The 15,406-nt window shown below is 40.9% G+C and overlaps 1 protein-coding gene across 2 annotated transcripts in view; it reads left to right on the top strand.

Moving 5' to 3' along the window:
* Positions 1-15,406, top strand: part of tln2b (talin 2b) — a 114,913-nt gene that overhangs the window by 41,307 nt on the left and 58,200 nt on the right. For both annotated transcript variants that reach the window (XM_084733442.1, XM_084733443.1), the window contains exons 2-8: positions 4,890-5,063; positions 5,150-5,247; positions 5,407-5,536; positions 6,747-6,902; positions 7,389-7,531; positions 14,791-14,918; positions 15,205-15,268. In XM_084733442.1, the coding sequence (XP_084589568.1) occupies positions 4,928-5,063; positions 5,150-5,247; positions 5,407-5,536; positions 6,747-6,902; positions 7,389-7,531; positions 14,791-14,918; positions 15,205-15,268 (855 nt within the window). In that variant the 5' untranslated portion in view covers positions 4,890-4,927. The remainder of the gene's footprint in view (positions 1-4,889; positions 5,064-5,149; positions 5,248-5,406; positions 5,537-6,746; positions 6,903-7,388; positions 7,532-14,790; positions 14,919-15,204; positions 15,269-15,406) is intronic.

Below are 15,406 nucleotides of genomic sequence, written 5' to 3' on the forward strand. Positions count from 1 at the left end.
TAACAACAAAAATTTGGGGAACCTGTGGAAAAAATCTTTACAGAATCATTTGTGACTTGCAATTGTCACTAAAATGGCAAAACGTTTGCATACATAAAAATATAGGATGCTTCTCTTATATTGCCATTGAACACAGTTGTTTCTGCAAAGGCCCTGCAAACAGTCCACAATGAACATGCTGTGCACTTTAGGAAAAGTAACATTTTCCTGTAAAACCCTGAGAAGCAGTGGACTTTTCTCTGCTACAACATCATGGTTACATGCAGTCAAAAAATATGGACTCCAGTCTTGTATATTGCATATTGTAAAACTAGATGGGGGGACTCCTTGACTGTCACCAGGTACTTCGCACACTCTATAATAGACAACCATACCCTGACATCTGGTATAAATTGCGGAGGACAATCATGGGCAGTATCTATGACACATACAGTACAGTAATTGCCATTGGATTTTTGCAGTGAACATGTTCAAAGCTGTGAAGAGCTTGTCTGTTCTTCACAGTTGGAAATAATGGCCAAGGCTCCGTGTAGCCCAGACACATCTCTTGTTATCTTTGTTGTACTCTGCATGTCCAACATCCTCATTTCTACACTGCATGAGAAACACACAGACGTTTGCTCCAGTATTGATCGAATAAAAGCCGCAAAATTGAAGCGCCCCTATACGGCATTGTTTGCACGGTGTCCTTGAAGGAATGTTATTCATTCTTATCCACACCCCATTGTACTCTCAGGGGTCATTCTGCTTCAGATTTGTCGTCCCATCAGAAGCATTTTGGAAGACTGGTGCAAACAAACTGCTCAGGCCTGAAACAAACTGTTTAAGTTTCACGTCGAGCCACCTCCTTGCTTGTTGTGTGACAGACTGGTGCAGTAATCGCAGCAGTTGTTGCTCTCGGGCTGTGCACTGCTGCTGGTATTACAGTCAATCATTAGAGCTGTATCCTCTCCAGATGGCTCCTGCCTTGCCTGGTCTCTATTGAATTGTCCATGTTTAGACTCCCTGGCAAGCTGCTCTTTGGTCATTTTCATGTCTTAATATTTAGAGTAGGGAACAAATTTAATTCAAAGACGGACTCTTTTATGATCGTCACAGGAGATAGTGTTTTGAAATTACATTTTTTGGTCTACCTTGTGGCCTAGAAAGGGTAATAAAATAAACAGGGATAGGAGAGTTAATTTAAAAATGTATTTTCGATACAATTACTAATTACCTACTAAGTAAATGTAGTCTCTAACCTAATATCACAATATTAAAGTAATGTAACTATTTGATTCTGTTACTCTTAGATTGACTCAGTAGCAAATATGGGGAAATTGTTTAACCTAATATTAATCTTTTATGTTTGTTGCAGGTTTATTAATTGTTTTTCTAACTATTCCTTCCTTTGTACATTTAGATTGATAGTGGTAATTGTACACATTTAAATTTAGGCCTACTTTGCTAATTATGCTGTTCACACTTAACACCCAAACTTAAAGTAAATTAGCATCACCTCATTCTGGTATGGGGCTTGTGTTGAGTCACAAGCGGTCCCAAAATATGTCTCAGCAGTATTAGTATTGACAGGTTAGCCATCTAACTAACGTTAGCGCTCTGTCTGCGTAGCTGATGTTAGCAGCTGGTCTTACCTGTTAGTTTAAATTAGATGTTGAGTCCTTGGATGATGACAGTATTTTCACAGCTGGAGGCAGAACTGCATACTGTGATGTTGTTCATCTTTTCTGATTTAAAGACAAAATAATGGAGGAATTTCATGGACACGATGATGAATTGACTATAAGATTAACTGGTTTCACTCGAGACCAGAGTGGTATTGTGAGACTTGAGCAGTTTTGCGATGTGTGTGCAATTCGCATGGTAGTATCGTTCTTTATTGTAACATGAATTTCCCTGCTAAAAATCCCCACTTTTGCTAAATGTATTTCTGTTTTTTTTCTGTAACTGTAATGGAATACAGTTACCTTTATTTTGTATCCTAATTTCATAATCTTGTCACATGTAACCCGTTACTCCCCAAGCCTGAAAATAAATACAATTCAACAGAAAGTGTTCCTCCCTCAGCCGTGGATCCATCCATGCTTGTACAGTAAGCAGAGCTAATGAGGAGCTGGCTGCGTTGGAGTGTTTGCACGAGGATCCTAGTGAAAAATGTGCTCTCACACTACTGTAAGCTCAGGGATTATCATTATCCTCCCGGGTTTCATCATGTGGTTTCTGCAGTACTTACTCTCTGAAGTGACTGATGCTACTCATAACAGATAGTAAAGTGACTGTTGCTTCAGCGGGAGACGGACAAATACCTGTTGTCAGCGGTGAGATGGACCTGTCCTTGAGACTTCCACAAAAATAGACATATTTTTTTCTGCACAATCTATATATTTGGTGTGTCTGTGTGCATGTGGGTGTTGTTACCTGTGAGTCTACACTGTGAGCCTGCCATGTTGTCAGTCTGCTCAGCAGTCTCAAGCTGCTTGTCTAGAAGAGAGTATCTGTGGAAGAAGAGCTGGATGACAAAAACTCGGTGGGGCTCCTCTGCCAGCCTGTATAGAGGAGAGCTCATGCGGTGCCATTACCCCTTCCTCTTTGTGCTTGTCTTTTCCACTTTGTGCGAAGGAAGATTTCAGGGCAGCAAGCAGAGGGGCTATTGGAGAGGAACACATGGCCATGACAGAGCCACACTCACAGGCGGGCTCATTCACAACTCCATCATTATAGAAAATTTACTTCTCAGACTTTCTCTGCTGCTCTGCCTCAGAAAAGGGGGCCTGTGGATGAGCTGTGAATCCTGAGCACAAAAAATCTCTTTGTTTCCAAGTGTGGCTGAGATCTGAATCATGTCAGTGTGACGATTTGAACTTTTGCCTTCATATCCGGCTGTGGAGAGAAATACTGAAATTCTACCAGTCTGGAAGTAGAATTTGGAGCAGGGCTGCACAGAATGGAAAAAGAAAATCATATTGTGATTATCTTGACAGATATTGTGAGTGTGATGTGATTCACGATTAGTTGGAATTAGAACTAGGTATTGTATAAAAATTAAAGATGCTTAAACAGTAATTTTCTCTCTAGATTTGGGTATTGAGGTTTAAAGGTTTCGATAGATTGGCTTTGAATAAGTCAAACTAATTCTTAACAAAAACAAAATTTTGGTTTTATTTTGGTCTAATTGTGGTTAAATAAGAAGAAGAGACCCTCCTGGGTATAGACAGCCCTATTTATCATGTTCATCCTCCTCCCTGCTGAAGCCAAGGTCAAGGAAGAGGAGAAACGCTCTGCAGTATCAGTCTTTCCTTTTTTTGTGCATATGAGAATCTCAGAATACCTGAAATGATTCACCCTAATTGCAGTATGTGACAAAACACCCCCTGATTTGTCTCACAGTGAAGTCTGCTGCTTCTGGGGGAGAGTGCGAGCCAGGAGAAGAGCGAATAATGATGCTGCGGCGGAATGTCATTTTCTGTGTTTTGACTCGGCTCCTGTTATTCCTGACGATTAGAGAGATTTGCACTTATTTCCCTTTTGCTGCTGAAAGGTTATCTCGCTTGCCTTCGTTCAGCTAATTCTACACACACACTGCAATCAGGCCGAACCTTTCACACGCTTAACCCTTTGATATCGGAACAGCAGGGGAGAATGAGGAGCCGCTGTGAGGCTGAGGTACAACATAACACACATTCAATTTCACAGGTAAAAATGTCCCCAGAGAGATAATTGCGAGGATTTGTTCTGCGCCTTGTGGTGTTGTATTATGCCTCAGACACCCCCTCTACTAGACACTCGTAAGCATGATTGTTATGAGAGGACATTTTAATAATGGCCTGTTGATACTGGCCATAACACAGTTCATCTACTTGGGATATTAACCAGGATTATGACTTTATGCACACTGATCCTTATGTAATACCAGGTACATGAACAAGGTAGATTTATTTAGCATTTGCAGCACAGGGTTTCAGAAAAATTTAAGTTGTGCTTCCCTTTCTGCTGCTCACAACATTATATATGGAAATGATACATAAAAATCAAACAAACCATTTTTTATGGTGAGGATGAATTTCAGAGTTTCACAGTTTGAGGGAAAAAAGTGCTCTCTTGTCTGGTGGTACAGCAGTGGATACTTCTGTATCTCTTGCCAGACAGCAGCAGGGTAAAGAGGCTACTCACAAAAAGAACACTGTATACAAAACTGATGCACAGTAGATTGATTGAATTAATAATAAGTCTTAGGATCAGCGTAGGAGCTCAACACTTCCTGTATCTGTTTCAGAGTAAAAGCCCACTAGCTTTTCAGTGGACAAAAATCCTTCATTTCTTAGCAAGACTGGATAAAATTCAGAATTTCTGGTCCAGTTTGGCTTAATATCAAACCCACCACCAAATACTGCTATACCAGCTGCTATAACAAAACAAAAGACAATTGGTTCTGGTCTTGTATCAGCAGATATGGCTCAAAGATGATCAGCAATTGGGATTGGTGGCAAAAAAAATGTGATTGGGGCATCCCTAGTTTCCAGTCAGGTTGATTTCTGTTGCTTCTAACCCTGCTTTTTATAATTTAACCCAAACTAATCAAAAATAATGAACTGTTGAACAAACATCTAAATGATAAGAACTATTTAAAATTACTTGAGATGTACTTGGATGTTTTCCATGTTCTCTCAACTAACATGGAGTGGGTGGGATTTATGATCTGTACTGCAGCCAGCCACTAGGACGCAATGGAGACGTTTTGGCGAGCTTGTCTGTCTTTTATATGTCAATGGCATTGAGCAGTACATTGTTTTCCATACACCACTCTTGTTGATTTCCTCCAGATAAGAATGATAATTAATGATGATATAAATTGTAATAATAATGAATGTTTCCACTTCTGTATTTTCCAGGTGTGTAGGTCGGTGAGGCCATAATACTACCTACCAAGATGGTGGCCCTGTCGCTAAAGATCTGCGTACGCCAGTGCAATGTGGTCAAGACGATGCAGTTTGAACCATCCACGCCAGTGTATGACGCCTGTAGAATCATCAGAGAGAGAGTCCCGGAAGCCCAGACCGGACAAGGTTGGCAGATGACTCAGAAAATGTGATTTACATAATGGAAATCCATAGATCTACATTTGCATGCTGTGTTTCACTTTGTGTTTCAGCGTCAGATTATGGCCTCTTCCTGTCTGACGATGATCCCAGGAAAGGAATCTGGCTCGAGTCTGGAAGAACCCTGGATTACTACATGCTGCGAAATGGAGTAAGATAGTTTGGGGTGGAGAACTGTCAGTGTCACTTACCATCTCTTAAAGTGATTTATATTTTCTACTGGGACCTGAGATGTTCATGCCTCTCTGCTTGCTGGGAGCAACTGCAGTTTAATGACTGGAATGATCGGCTTGTGTCTTGTTTTTCTTAGGATATCTTGGAGTATAAGAAGAAACAAAGGCCCCAGAAAATCAAAATGCTGGACGGTGCAGTTAAAACCATCATGGTGGATGACTCAAAAACAGTCGGGGAGCTGCTTGTCACCATATGCAGCAGAATAGGTGGGTGATAGTCGCCAAGCAGTGCTGCTAATATGAATCTTGTCAAGCCATCGTCCAGGGCTTGAATTATTCATCTTCTGGTTTATTTTTAGTTCAAGGAGTACCACTTGACTTCTTACTGAGTTGCATTATGTTCCTGTATTATTATGTGCAATGAAATTCATATTTGAACAGCAGCATTTGTTAAGCACTTTGGAGCATTCGTGTACGCTTGATAAAGTTCTAATCACTTTTTGTTTAGAGCACACTGGGCATGATTTATCAAGCTCAAACAAGCTTGTTTCTAATAAACGCTGAAGTGTTCTTCCTAAGGGCCAGAGTGTGCCATCTTCGCCTGTCACAGAGGTGTTCCCTAAGCAGTGTATTTCAATTATAATGGGCTGTTTTCAAGCTCAATTGGGTGAGGAGGAGAGGGATGTGTGTCTGGCAGATAGCTTTATTGGAAAATGTTTGTTTAGAGTAGGTCCTTTCTGCGTGGCTTCCTCTCCTCTTCGGCTTCCATTTTAGTTTGCTGGCTCTCTACCAGCTTTCCTTCACTTCTGCTTCAAAGCAGGGAGGAAAGAGATAAGAAAGAGAAGAGTGCCGGGGAATATCAGAAATGCTTTCTCTGCGCTCTTAGAAATAAAGGTGCCAACTAGAACCGCTTTGAACCCTCTGAGAGAGTTCTACCTCAAACCCATCATAAAGGGTTATACCTGGAATCATATGTGAAAGATTTCACCCAGAAACCCTAGAAGAGGTTCCACAGAGAACCCTTATATTGCAAAGGTTTTAACTAGATCCATCCCAGGGGACTTTACTGAGAAGCCTTTTATATTCCAAGAGTTTTAACCAGAACTCACTCAAGAGGATCTACCGGGAACCCTTTTTATATTATGGGACAAACAACTCTGTCTTTCAAAAGAAGATAATTGTATGAAAAGGGTTCAAAATGGAACTCTTAGCCAAAAAAAATATTACTTCAGAAAAGGGTTCTGAGGAGAATCTCAACCCTTCAGGAAGAACCTTTTTGGAACTCTTGTCTAAGAGTGTATGATAACATTTTGAGAGCTCATGAAGTGTATTTGCTTTATTAAAAAATGAACATTGCATAGAAATAGAACCCTCTTGGAACTCTTATTTCTAAATGTGCATCACAGCATTAGTTATCATGCTGGTTTGAGGCGTTTCCTCCTCTGAGAATCCTCTGACTAACTTGTGCCCTTTTCAGGAATTACCAACTATGAGGAGTACTCCCTCATCCAGGAGGTGACAGAGGAGAAAAAGGAGGATGGGATGGGGACCCTGAAGAAAGACAGAACACTGCTGCTGCGAGACGAGAGGAAGATGGAAAAGCTCAAAGCCAAACTCCACACAGATGATGACTGTGAGTATGTGATTGCAAAAGCCTCCAGAAGCGTTGTGTTGGTATCTTGATGGCTTTGCGCCTATTTCTTATTTTCACATTAATGAATCTGACTCAACGCCATCATGTGGACATGTGCTTTATCACTCCAGTCTAATTTATTGCATGGACATATCAAAGTTTAATGAAATTACCACTGTTATCGTTCCCCCAGAGGACATCAATTAAATTTTGAAACATGCGAATGTATAAATCACCCTCCAACTTCGGCTGAAAAATAGCTTTCCTCTCAGCAGAAAATAATGCAAATGACACTGTTTATGCCCTGTCAAGATTTTCACTTCCCTGTGAATAATTTGGTAGATTGTCTGTCAGAGCTCATCTGTCTACCCGGGCTGCCTGGTTAATTTCACCATCAGTATCCTCCTCTGGTAACATCTCTGTAAAGTGAGCGTCTATTCATTTCAGTGAACGTGATAACAGAGTGTGTGTGTATTGATTGGGCAGTGAACTGGCTGGACCACAGCAGGACGTTCAGGGAGCAGGGAGTGGAGGAAAGTGAGACTCTGCTGCTCAGGCGCAAGTTCTTCTACTCGGACCAGAACGTGGACTCGAGGGACCCTGTCCAGCTAAACCTGCTCTATGTTCAGGTAAACCAATTACACACACACCTTTTATGCTGCTGTAGCAAAAAAAACAGAGGAGAGGGAGAGGATGACCTACTGTACTCGCACTTTTTGTGCCCGACCTGCAAAATGAGGCCAAAGCAGGCTGGCATATGAATTACCCTGCAATTTTTGAGGGTGTTGTTTTATTTAAAAATGTTTTAAAGAGAGAGACGAGACAGTGTAATTAGGCTTAATAACTATGCTGTAGCGTGCATCAAACTTTTGGCCAGGTCAGACCAGACTGAAATGTGGGTAGCTCAGATGTGGTCCAGACAGGTTTGACTTGATTCATACTGTACACTGGCGCAACATTATAAATCCCCGCACGTGAAGACAAAGCTTTAGTTCCAGATAGAAAAGCTGCATTTAGTCTGGCTGCTGAGTGCAGCAGAACAAGCTGTAAACACAACACTGACATATTAAAGCTGTAACACATTCAGCAGACACAGCATTAGCATACATTTAGAGTCAAGTTTGTGTCCACCTGATGAACACAAGTCCACTCTTCACTCTCCTCCAGCTGTGTTTTGTCTTCAACAGCTCCTCAGAAAAGTATTTGGCTCTTTAGCCGCTAAATGCTCCATGACGTTCACCAGATAGCAGCTAACTTTGTCTGTCTGTCGTTTGGCGCTGGGCAGGTCACATACAGCTTTTTTACATGAGTTTTTTCAGTGGAAACAGCTGCTGCCGTGGCAGGAAAATATTGATGAGAGCGTAAAGAGTGATCAAAACCAAAACAAGGAGCTGAAAGAAGCTAAAATGCCAGAATAAACAGAGTGGAACTGCAGAGTCTGGTGATAATTTGTCACTACAAGTGACCCCTTTCACATTATTAATGGTAATTTGATCCATTGTTGATAGATAATTATTGATTAGTGCAGCTTTAAGTTATTTGAATGCATTTACTAGTATTGCGGTTCTGATCAGGTTTTTGAAGTATTCATGTTATGTTGTAAGTATGTAAACAGCTTATCCCAGTTTCATAAACCTGGATTAGACCTACCAGGAGAACTCTGATAGAAGTCAGGGTACTGCAGCATGTAAATGCTTTATCCAGGTTTCTGAACCATCTCACAGTGGCTGAGATGGTGAGAAATCAAGACACACCTGCAGGCAACTGATCCAAAACCTTGATACTGTTATGATCATGGAAACAGGACTATGAAGAACCAGGTTTTTTCATGTTCCATGTAGATGCTGAGTGTAATCAAAAACAGGAAACTAATGCACGTGTAAACACACTTTATGATTCCGACCTTGTTCTTATCAGCACCACTGCTGTTTGTTCTGCCCATTGTTGAGCTCTAACCTCGAGATGGCCGGATGTTTTTTTTTTGTTGGGATTAGCTTTGCCCCACCATATTGTGTTCTGTGTTTTGGCATGTCTGGTAAGATTTAGCTTGAGACTGACGTCACATCAAGTAAGCTGTACAGTGCGTGACTGACAGTTCTACACCTGACTGAATGAATGTGCTTCTCAATGGGATGGTATTGTTTTTTGGTTTTTTGTAGAATCCCCATAGCAGATCTTAAGAAATTCTTCATGGCCGATTAATTTATCGTTTATTAATCATTATCCCTAAACCCAAAACTCCATGTTTTGTGTGGCTTCACCGTTCTTTCAAATGGAAATATTCCAGATGTTTTGTGCATAATTTAAAGTCCAGCCTGACACATTTGGTGTCCTGGGAAGCTAGGATCCCCACTGCAACTTCAAATAAGGATTAGTGGGTTTGAACAGTAACTGACTGACCAACCAGTTATTCAGTGGTATTTTAAATATATACATGTTGTAGATTAGTTGTTCCTGAAGTTTGGGAGTTTTCAGAGGCAGAGAGTGATGCCAGTATTCAAACACTTCCCATTGTATTCAGCATATATCTTGTAGGAGAGAGGTATAGTTTGACTTTGTGGGGTTATGCCTGGATGAGGCAGCGTGTGGACAGTTTGTCTTTCTGTTTCTCTGAAAATGTGTGTGTGTGCTGAGCACTGCTAGTTCTACCAGTTTTGTAAAGCGAGGGAGCCCTGCTGGCACCGGGGGGTTCCCTGAGGGGGGTCAGCTGAGTCCAGTGCAGCACTAGTCAGGGTTTGCTCACTGCACACATCATTGCATTCACATTAGTTCCTCCAGCCATGGGAGGGGAGCTCCCCACTGACACCTGGACTCACACACACACACAAACACACATACACAGATGTAGAGGAAGAACATGGCAGAGAGTTAATACACTTGCAGAAATGGGTGCAACCTATTATTTAAAAGACATAGACTAACAATAGGATTGTTACATGCTCTCCCACACAAAATCTCAGCCGTCACTTAGAGATTCGACGTCTGAGCAATGAGTAGTCATTGCTTTTTGACTCTCTTCATCTTTTCAATCCCTGCTGCGTTGGGAGTTCCTGAATCTGTTCATGAAAGACACCCTGCCACCCACCCACCCTGTCTGTTCTCCTCCCTTCTATCTGTCTGTTCCTGTTTTTTGCCTCTATTTTTCTTACCCTCCACTTCCTTCCCTTCCAGTTCGCCTGTCTCCACTCCCTCTCCATCTCCTACACATTCTGACATAATCGTGCACATCCCCACCCTGTTACCCTGGCACACATTACAGCACAGTGCATATCATGCTCTCCTCTCCACACAGACTCATATTTCCGTTCACAATAACAACCCCGCCCCCCTGCCCCCGCCTCCTTTTTGCCTCTTTGTTGCCCTCCCTCATCTATCTTTCCCTCATTCTCTCTCTGACACACACACTTGGATTGTTACATAGGCAGATCACAGAGACTCCTCACATGGCACGGGCTCTAATTTGTCACCGTGTTAAGAAGGCCAAACAGAGCCAGAAGAGAGATCTTTAGCCGAGTGGAACATGCCCACCAGGCTTTTCTTCTGCTTTTTTTTCTTTTTTTATTCCCTTCATTTTTCTCTTTAACATCATTCACAATTCCTGTAATTCTCAGAGACTCAGAGGCATTGACTAATTTGATTCAGATGGTGCAGATGATGACATTATTGCTGGCATTTCTTTGACAGAGCATCCCTGCGAATCAGCGATGATTTCAAATGTTTATTAATGATTTCAAGCCTCCATGAGTTCAAGCACACACACATACGCACACATACACACACACACACACACACACACACACACACACACACACATAATGGGAGCTTTGCCAGTAACAGACTAATCTCCTTTACTACTCGGCCACTCCCTCTCTGTCATGTATTTGTACTAAGGCCAGGATAAACCCCCGCAGCAATAGCATCGCCCTGTGTGTCCTGCTCGTTTGCTTTTACTTTTGCTCTCTTTGCTTGATTCCTCAAGCATACTGTTTATACCACGAGACAGCAAAGTCCAACATAAGGACAGAAGATGAGTTTGTCTTTGTCTGAGCTAGTCATATATAATTAAGGTCCCGTTACCCTACAGAACATAACATCATTTCATGGTGGGGTTTTTTCCAGCAATAGTTCTGAGCTCACAGTGAAGGTGTTAACAGGAAACATAAAGTGTTCTTCAGCTTGTTGTCATAGGAGAACTCTTTTTGGGTCCTGGTAGAACCTGGTTTTTGCTGAAACCTTTCCAAATTCTGGGTGCTAACAAGAAATCAAATCAGCCGGAGGGTTCTACTGAAAACCCATGATATATTCCAAAGGTTTTTACATACCAAATCCACCCTGGGAGTTCTACCTAGAACCCTTTTATTTCTAAAGGTGTCTGTGGAACCCACTCATGGGGTTCTACCTAGATCCCTTTTATATTTCAAAGGTTTTATCTAGAACCCACCCAGGCGTTTTACTTAAAATCCTTTTATATTATGGTACAAAGATTCCTTGATGAAAAACGAAGGGTGAAGAACTCTTCCTTTCAGAAAGGGTTTTCTGGATGAAAAAGGTTCTTAATGGAAACTTCTGTCTAGAAAGAGCATGTATGATAGCACTTTAAGAGCTTATGAATCATTTTTCCTTTATCAGAGAAATAGAAGAGAATTAAGGATCTACTTAGATTTGAATCAAGGTCAGTTCATATATGGTATTGTATCAAATTCAACTTTTCATTCTGAAATATTTTGATTTGTCCTCATAATAAAGCTGTGTTGTGTAGCTTATAAATCTGTTTAGTATTCCTCACATATACTCACTGATTTATTAGCAACTGTCCTGTTGGAACACCGTGTGTGTGCATTTAGTTGCTTTATTGTATTTCTATGTCAGCATTTATTTTAAGGCTGTAGTATTATACTGTGTATACTCTGCTGGGCTGTGGTGGACTGGTTGACCTCAGTGTTGCAGCCTCAGGCTGTATGTGTCACAGCTTTTGATGTCTCGTGCTTCACCTCCACTCATGCAACTCTATTAAAAATGTCCTAGAACCAGCTGTATCACTTGCCATATCTGCTATGAGGAACTCAGGGTCTGTCCTCACTGGCTTGTCTGTTGACAGTCATGGTAGAATTAATTGGCCAAGTGTTTGACCAAGTAGAGGCATATACCTGTAAATTGTCTGCTTAATCTGATTTAGCCAAAGATTAATTAAATGTTAATCAGAAACTTTACTGTATGCTGTTATCACCTGATCAAACTAATATTTAATAGCAATGCAGGACTATTTGACTGTCTGGCTTGCTGACAGATGTTTACTGTGTGAGTGTGTGTGAAAAAAGTACATAAACATAAACAAAAGAAGTGTCATCAGCTGACTAGTCATATTCCTGCAGGACCATCACCACCTAACACTTCTAACTTTACTGATTCGCTCCTACCAACAAAATTTGCCGCCTCATCAAAGAGCAGAATCTTTTCTGCCCACATAACCATTTGCCAGAAGTACTGAAGTCAATTCCTTGACATTCATCAGATAAAGAAATTTACATGGAACATAGAAACTGCTTATTTACCTCCTCATTTACATGATTCTCACAGACTAGTATCCAGGTTCTTGATGTCAAACCATCTTTTTGTGACTCCCTGAGTTAATTCAGGCACTTTTGGTTGCTGGCTGCCTGGCCTCTGTTCCATTTACCACTCTGCTGGATAGTGGTTCCCTCAACTTATTACCAGTAATGTATCAGTAATGGAGGATGAGAGCACCAAGCGATAATATGTATCCTTTGCATTACCGGTGTTATGCTTTCACTTTCATTTTCAGGTGTAGAGCATCATTATGTCAGTTCTCACCATCTTATTTGTTTTACTGGAATTGTTCTGGAAACTCCAGTTGAGGATGCATCTGTAAAACCTGGATAAGGTGTTTAAATCCAGTTTCTCAAAACCAGGATAGACTGGTCCAGGTTTCTGACACCACATTTACATATGCAAACACATAATCAGGATATTCCAAACACGTAACATAGTGTGTATGTAAGATACAACTGTGAAATTTCAAGATATTAAAGGTCGAGTGTGTAAGATTTACAGGGATTTATTGTCAGAATATGGCACAAATGGAATATGATTTCATCAGTGTATAAAATAAGAATTGTTGTGTTTTTGTTACCATAGAATATGGCTCATAAATAACATCTTGATATTTTTAGTCTACTTTGTGATGTACAATATACCTCTTGATTTACACATTATCTCTAAAATAGCATACCATAAATTCTCAGATAGTGGAAACATATCATACCATAAATAATGATGCATTACTGTAGATGAAACTACCTAACAGTAGGGCTGAATCAAATATCATGTTGGTTTTTTTTGAGCAAATACCTCAATGTCAATATTGTGACAATAATGGAGGAATGACTATCGATGCTTTCATAAAATATGAACACAACAAGATTTTTGATAAATAACCATCAGTAATGTGGATATAATGACTGAGTGGGTAAAGGCAAATAATAGAACAGCTATAACCAGTTCAGAAAATTACATTACTTTACTGTAATGCTGCCTTTAAATCCACCAGTTATGCCATATTACAGTATCCAAAATCTAAAATGATATCTAGTTCATATCTCAATATTGATATAATATAGATATATTGTTCAATATTCATCACATGGTGATTTTTAAGATATTAAAGCATTAGTTTCTACTGTAGCTGTGCTACTCTACTTCTGTGTGTGTCTGCAGAACAGATTGTAAACTTATTGCCAACCCTCACTGAGGCTCTTGCAGCCTAAATGATTTTTCTAAATAACTTTGCCCCCCTGGTAAATTCATTCTACTCTATAGCCAATCTGCATTCACAAAGCAATACTTACTTTAAAATTTAAACGTTTTCACCCTTTACTCCTAGCATCTCACTTCACAATAAAACCATCTTGTGAACAGTGAGTAGCGGGGTGAATGGCATGTGTGAGGGCTAATTTTAGGGCGTCTTCTTGTATCCAGTAAGAGCTTATGTACTCCACTGTGGATTGCACTGGGGAAGGGACTTGATTGTGAGCGGAGGAGATTGTTGTCCTCATTACAGCAGTAAGCTGCTGCTTAGTTTTTCATTGATGTAATGGGACGTAAGAACGAGCCGAGTCCATGCCACGCTGTGCACCGATATGCTAATGCTAAAAGCACTGATGGAGCCTTTCTCACTGTCAGCAAGGCCTCTCAGCTTTTGGAGCCATTAATTTTGCAGCAGTGAACTAGAAAGAGGCAGTGAGAGAAGACTGAGGCAGAGCTGACTGCCCCCTGGAGAAAACAGCACACACTGACAACCATTTGAAAGATGTCAACAAATGCTTCTCCCTTTCCATCTACCTAAATGGTGAAGATAATGTAGACAGTCTGGCTGGAAATGCATTGAAACATAAGTGATGTATCAGCAGAAGCCCTGTTTTTTTGCTCAGTGGATGGGAAAAAAAAACATTCATTAGATTTCTTACCAACATATTGAGGGACATTCTGTAATGCAGATGGGATATTGTGAAAGACTGATGCACTTGTGTAATGTGTTTTCCTTTTTAATAACACGTAATGGGCTGTGATGACAAATTGCATCTGAAAAGGCATCTGAATGGCTTTTATTGTCACAAACAAATCTTATTTGGCTCCCCTGTGTGTGGATGAGTCTCAGTTACGATGTCCCTGCTCTAGAAATACACTTAGTCATTCACATAGAAGACGTCTTCTCTGATGTCACGCTGCATTCAAAGCGCACAATGACGTACTCATCAGTCAGCGCTGTTGGGTGAATTTTGGATAATTCTTGTGCCTTTGTAGTTTTTCTGGATGTCTGTTTCTCCCTCTCGCTCACCCCTCCTCCTCCTTCTCTTCATGTCTCCTCCAGGCTAGGGATGATATATTGAATGGATCCCACCCCGTCTCCTTTGATAAAGCCTGTGAGTTCGCAGGGATCCAGGCTCAGATCCAGTTCGGACCCCACGTGGAGCACAAACACAAGCCCGGATTCCTGGAGTAAGCTTTTCCTCTCCAAAACATTCACAATGACTCTGCTCTCGTATGTTCGGTTCACAGCTGTGTGTGTACATACAGCGGTTATCTCCTGCTTCAGCTCAGGCTGTTGCTTCAGGGATTTCCTCCTCCAGTGGAAAGCTCGGGGGTGATGTCAGCTGTTACAACTGCTTTCTGATATGTAGGCAGTAGGGCAAGAGTGACCTCATATGTAGAGGTATGTTAACAGAAAAGGAAATGCCTGTAGCTCCAAAGGGTAACCATGTAAAAATGTCATTTATCTTTATAGCCTGAAGGAGTTCCTACCTAAAGAGTACATCAAGCAGAGAGGGTCAGAGAAGAAAATATTCCAGGTATGTCACTCCAGTGTTGCATTTAGAGAAAATAATGTGTTAGAAATTGCAGGGGGCCTGTGGGAATTACAGTAATTTGTTCTGTGCTGAGGCATAAATTGATGAAATGCGAACCAGGTAGATCACGTAATGTAATGT

Source organism: Lutjanus erythropterus, chromosome 13 (genome assembly GCF_056507025.1).
Source record: "Lutjanus erythropterus isolate fLutEry1 chromosome 13, fLutEry1.hap2, whole genome shotgun sequence".
NCBI lineage: Eukaryota > Metazoa > Chordata > Actinopteri > Lutjaniformes > Lutjanidae > Lutjanus > Lutjanus erythropterus.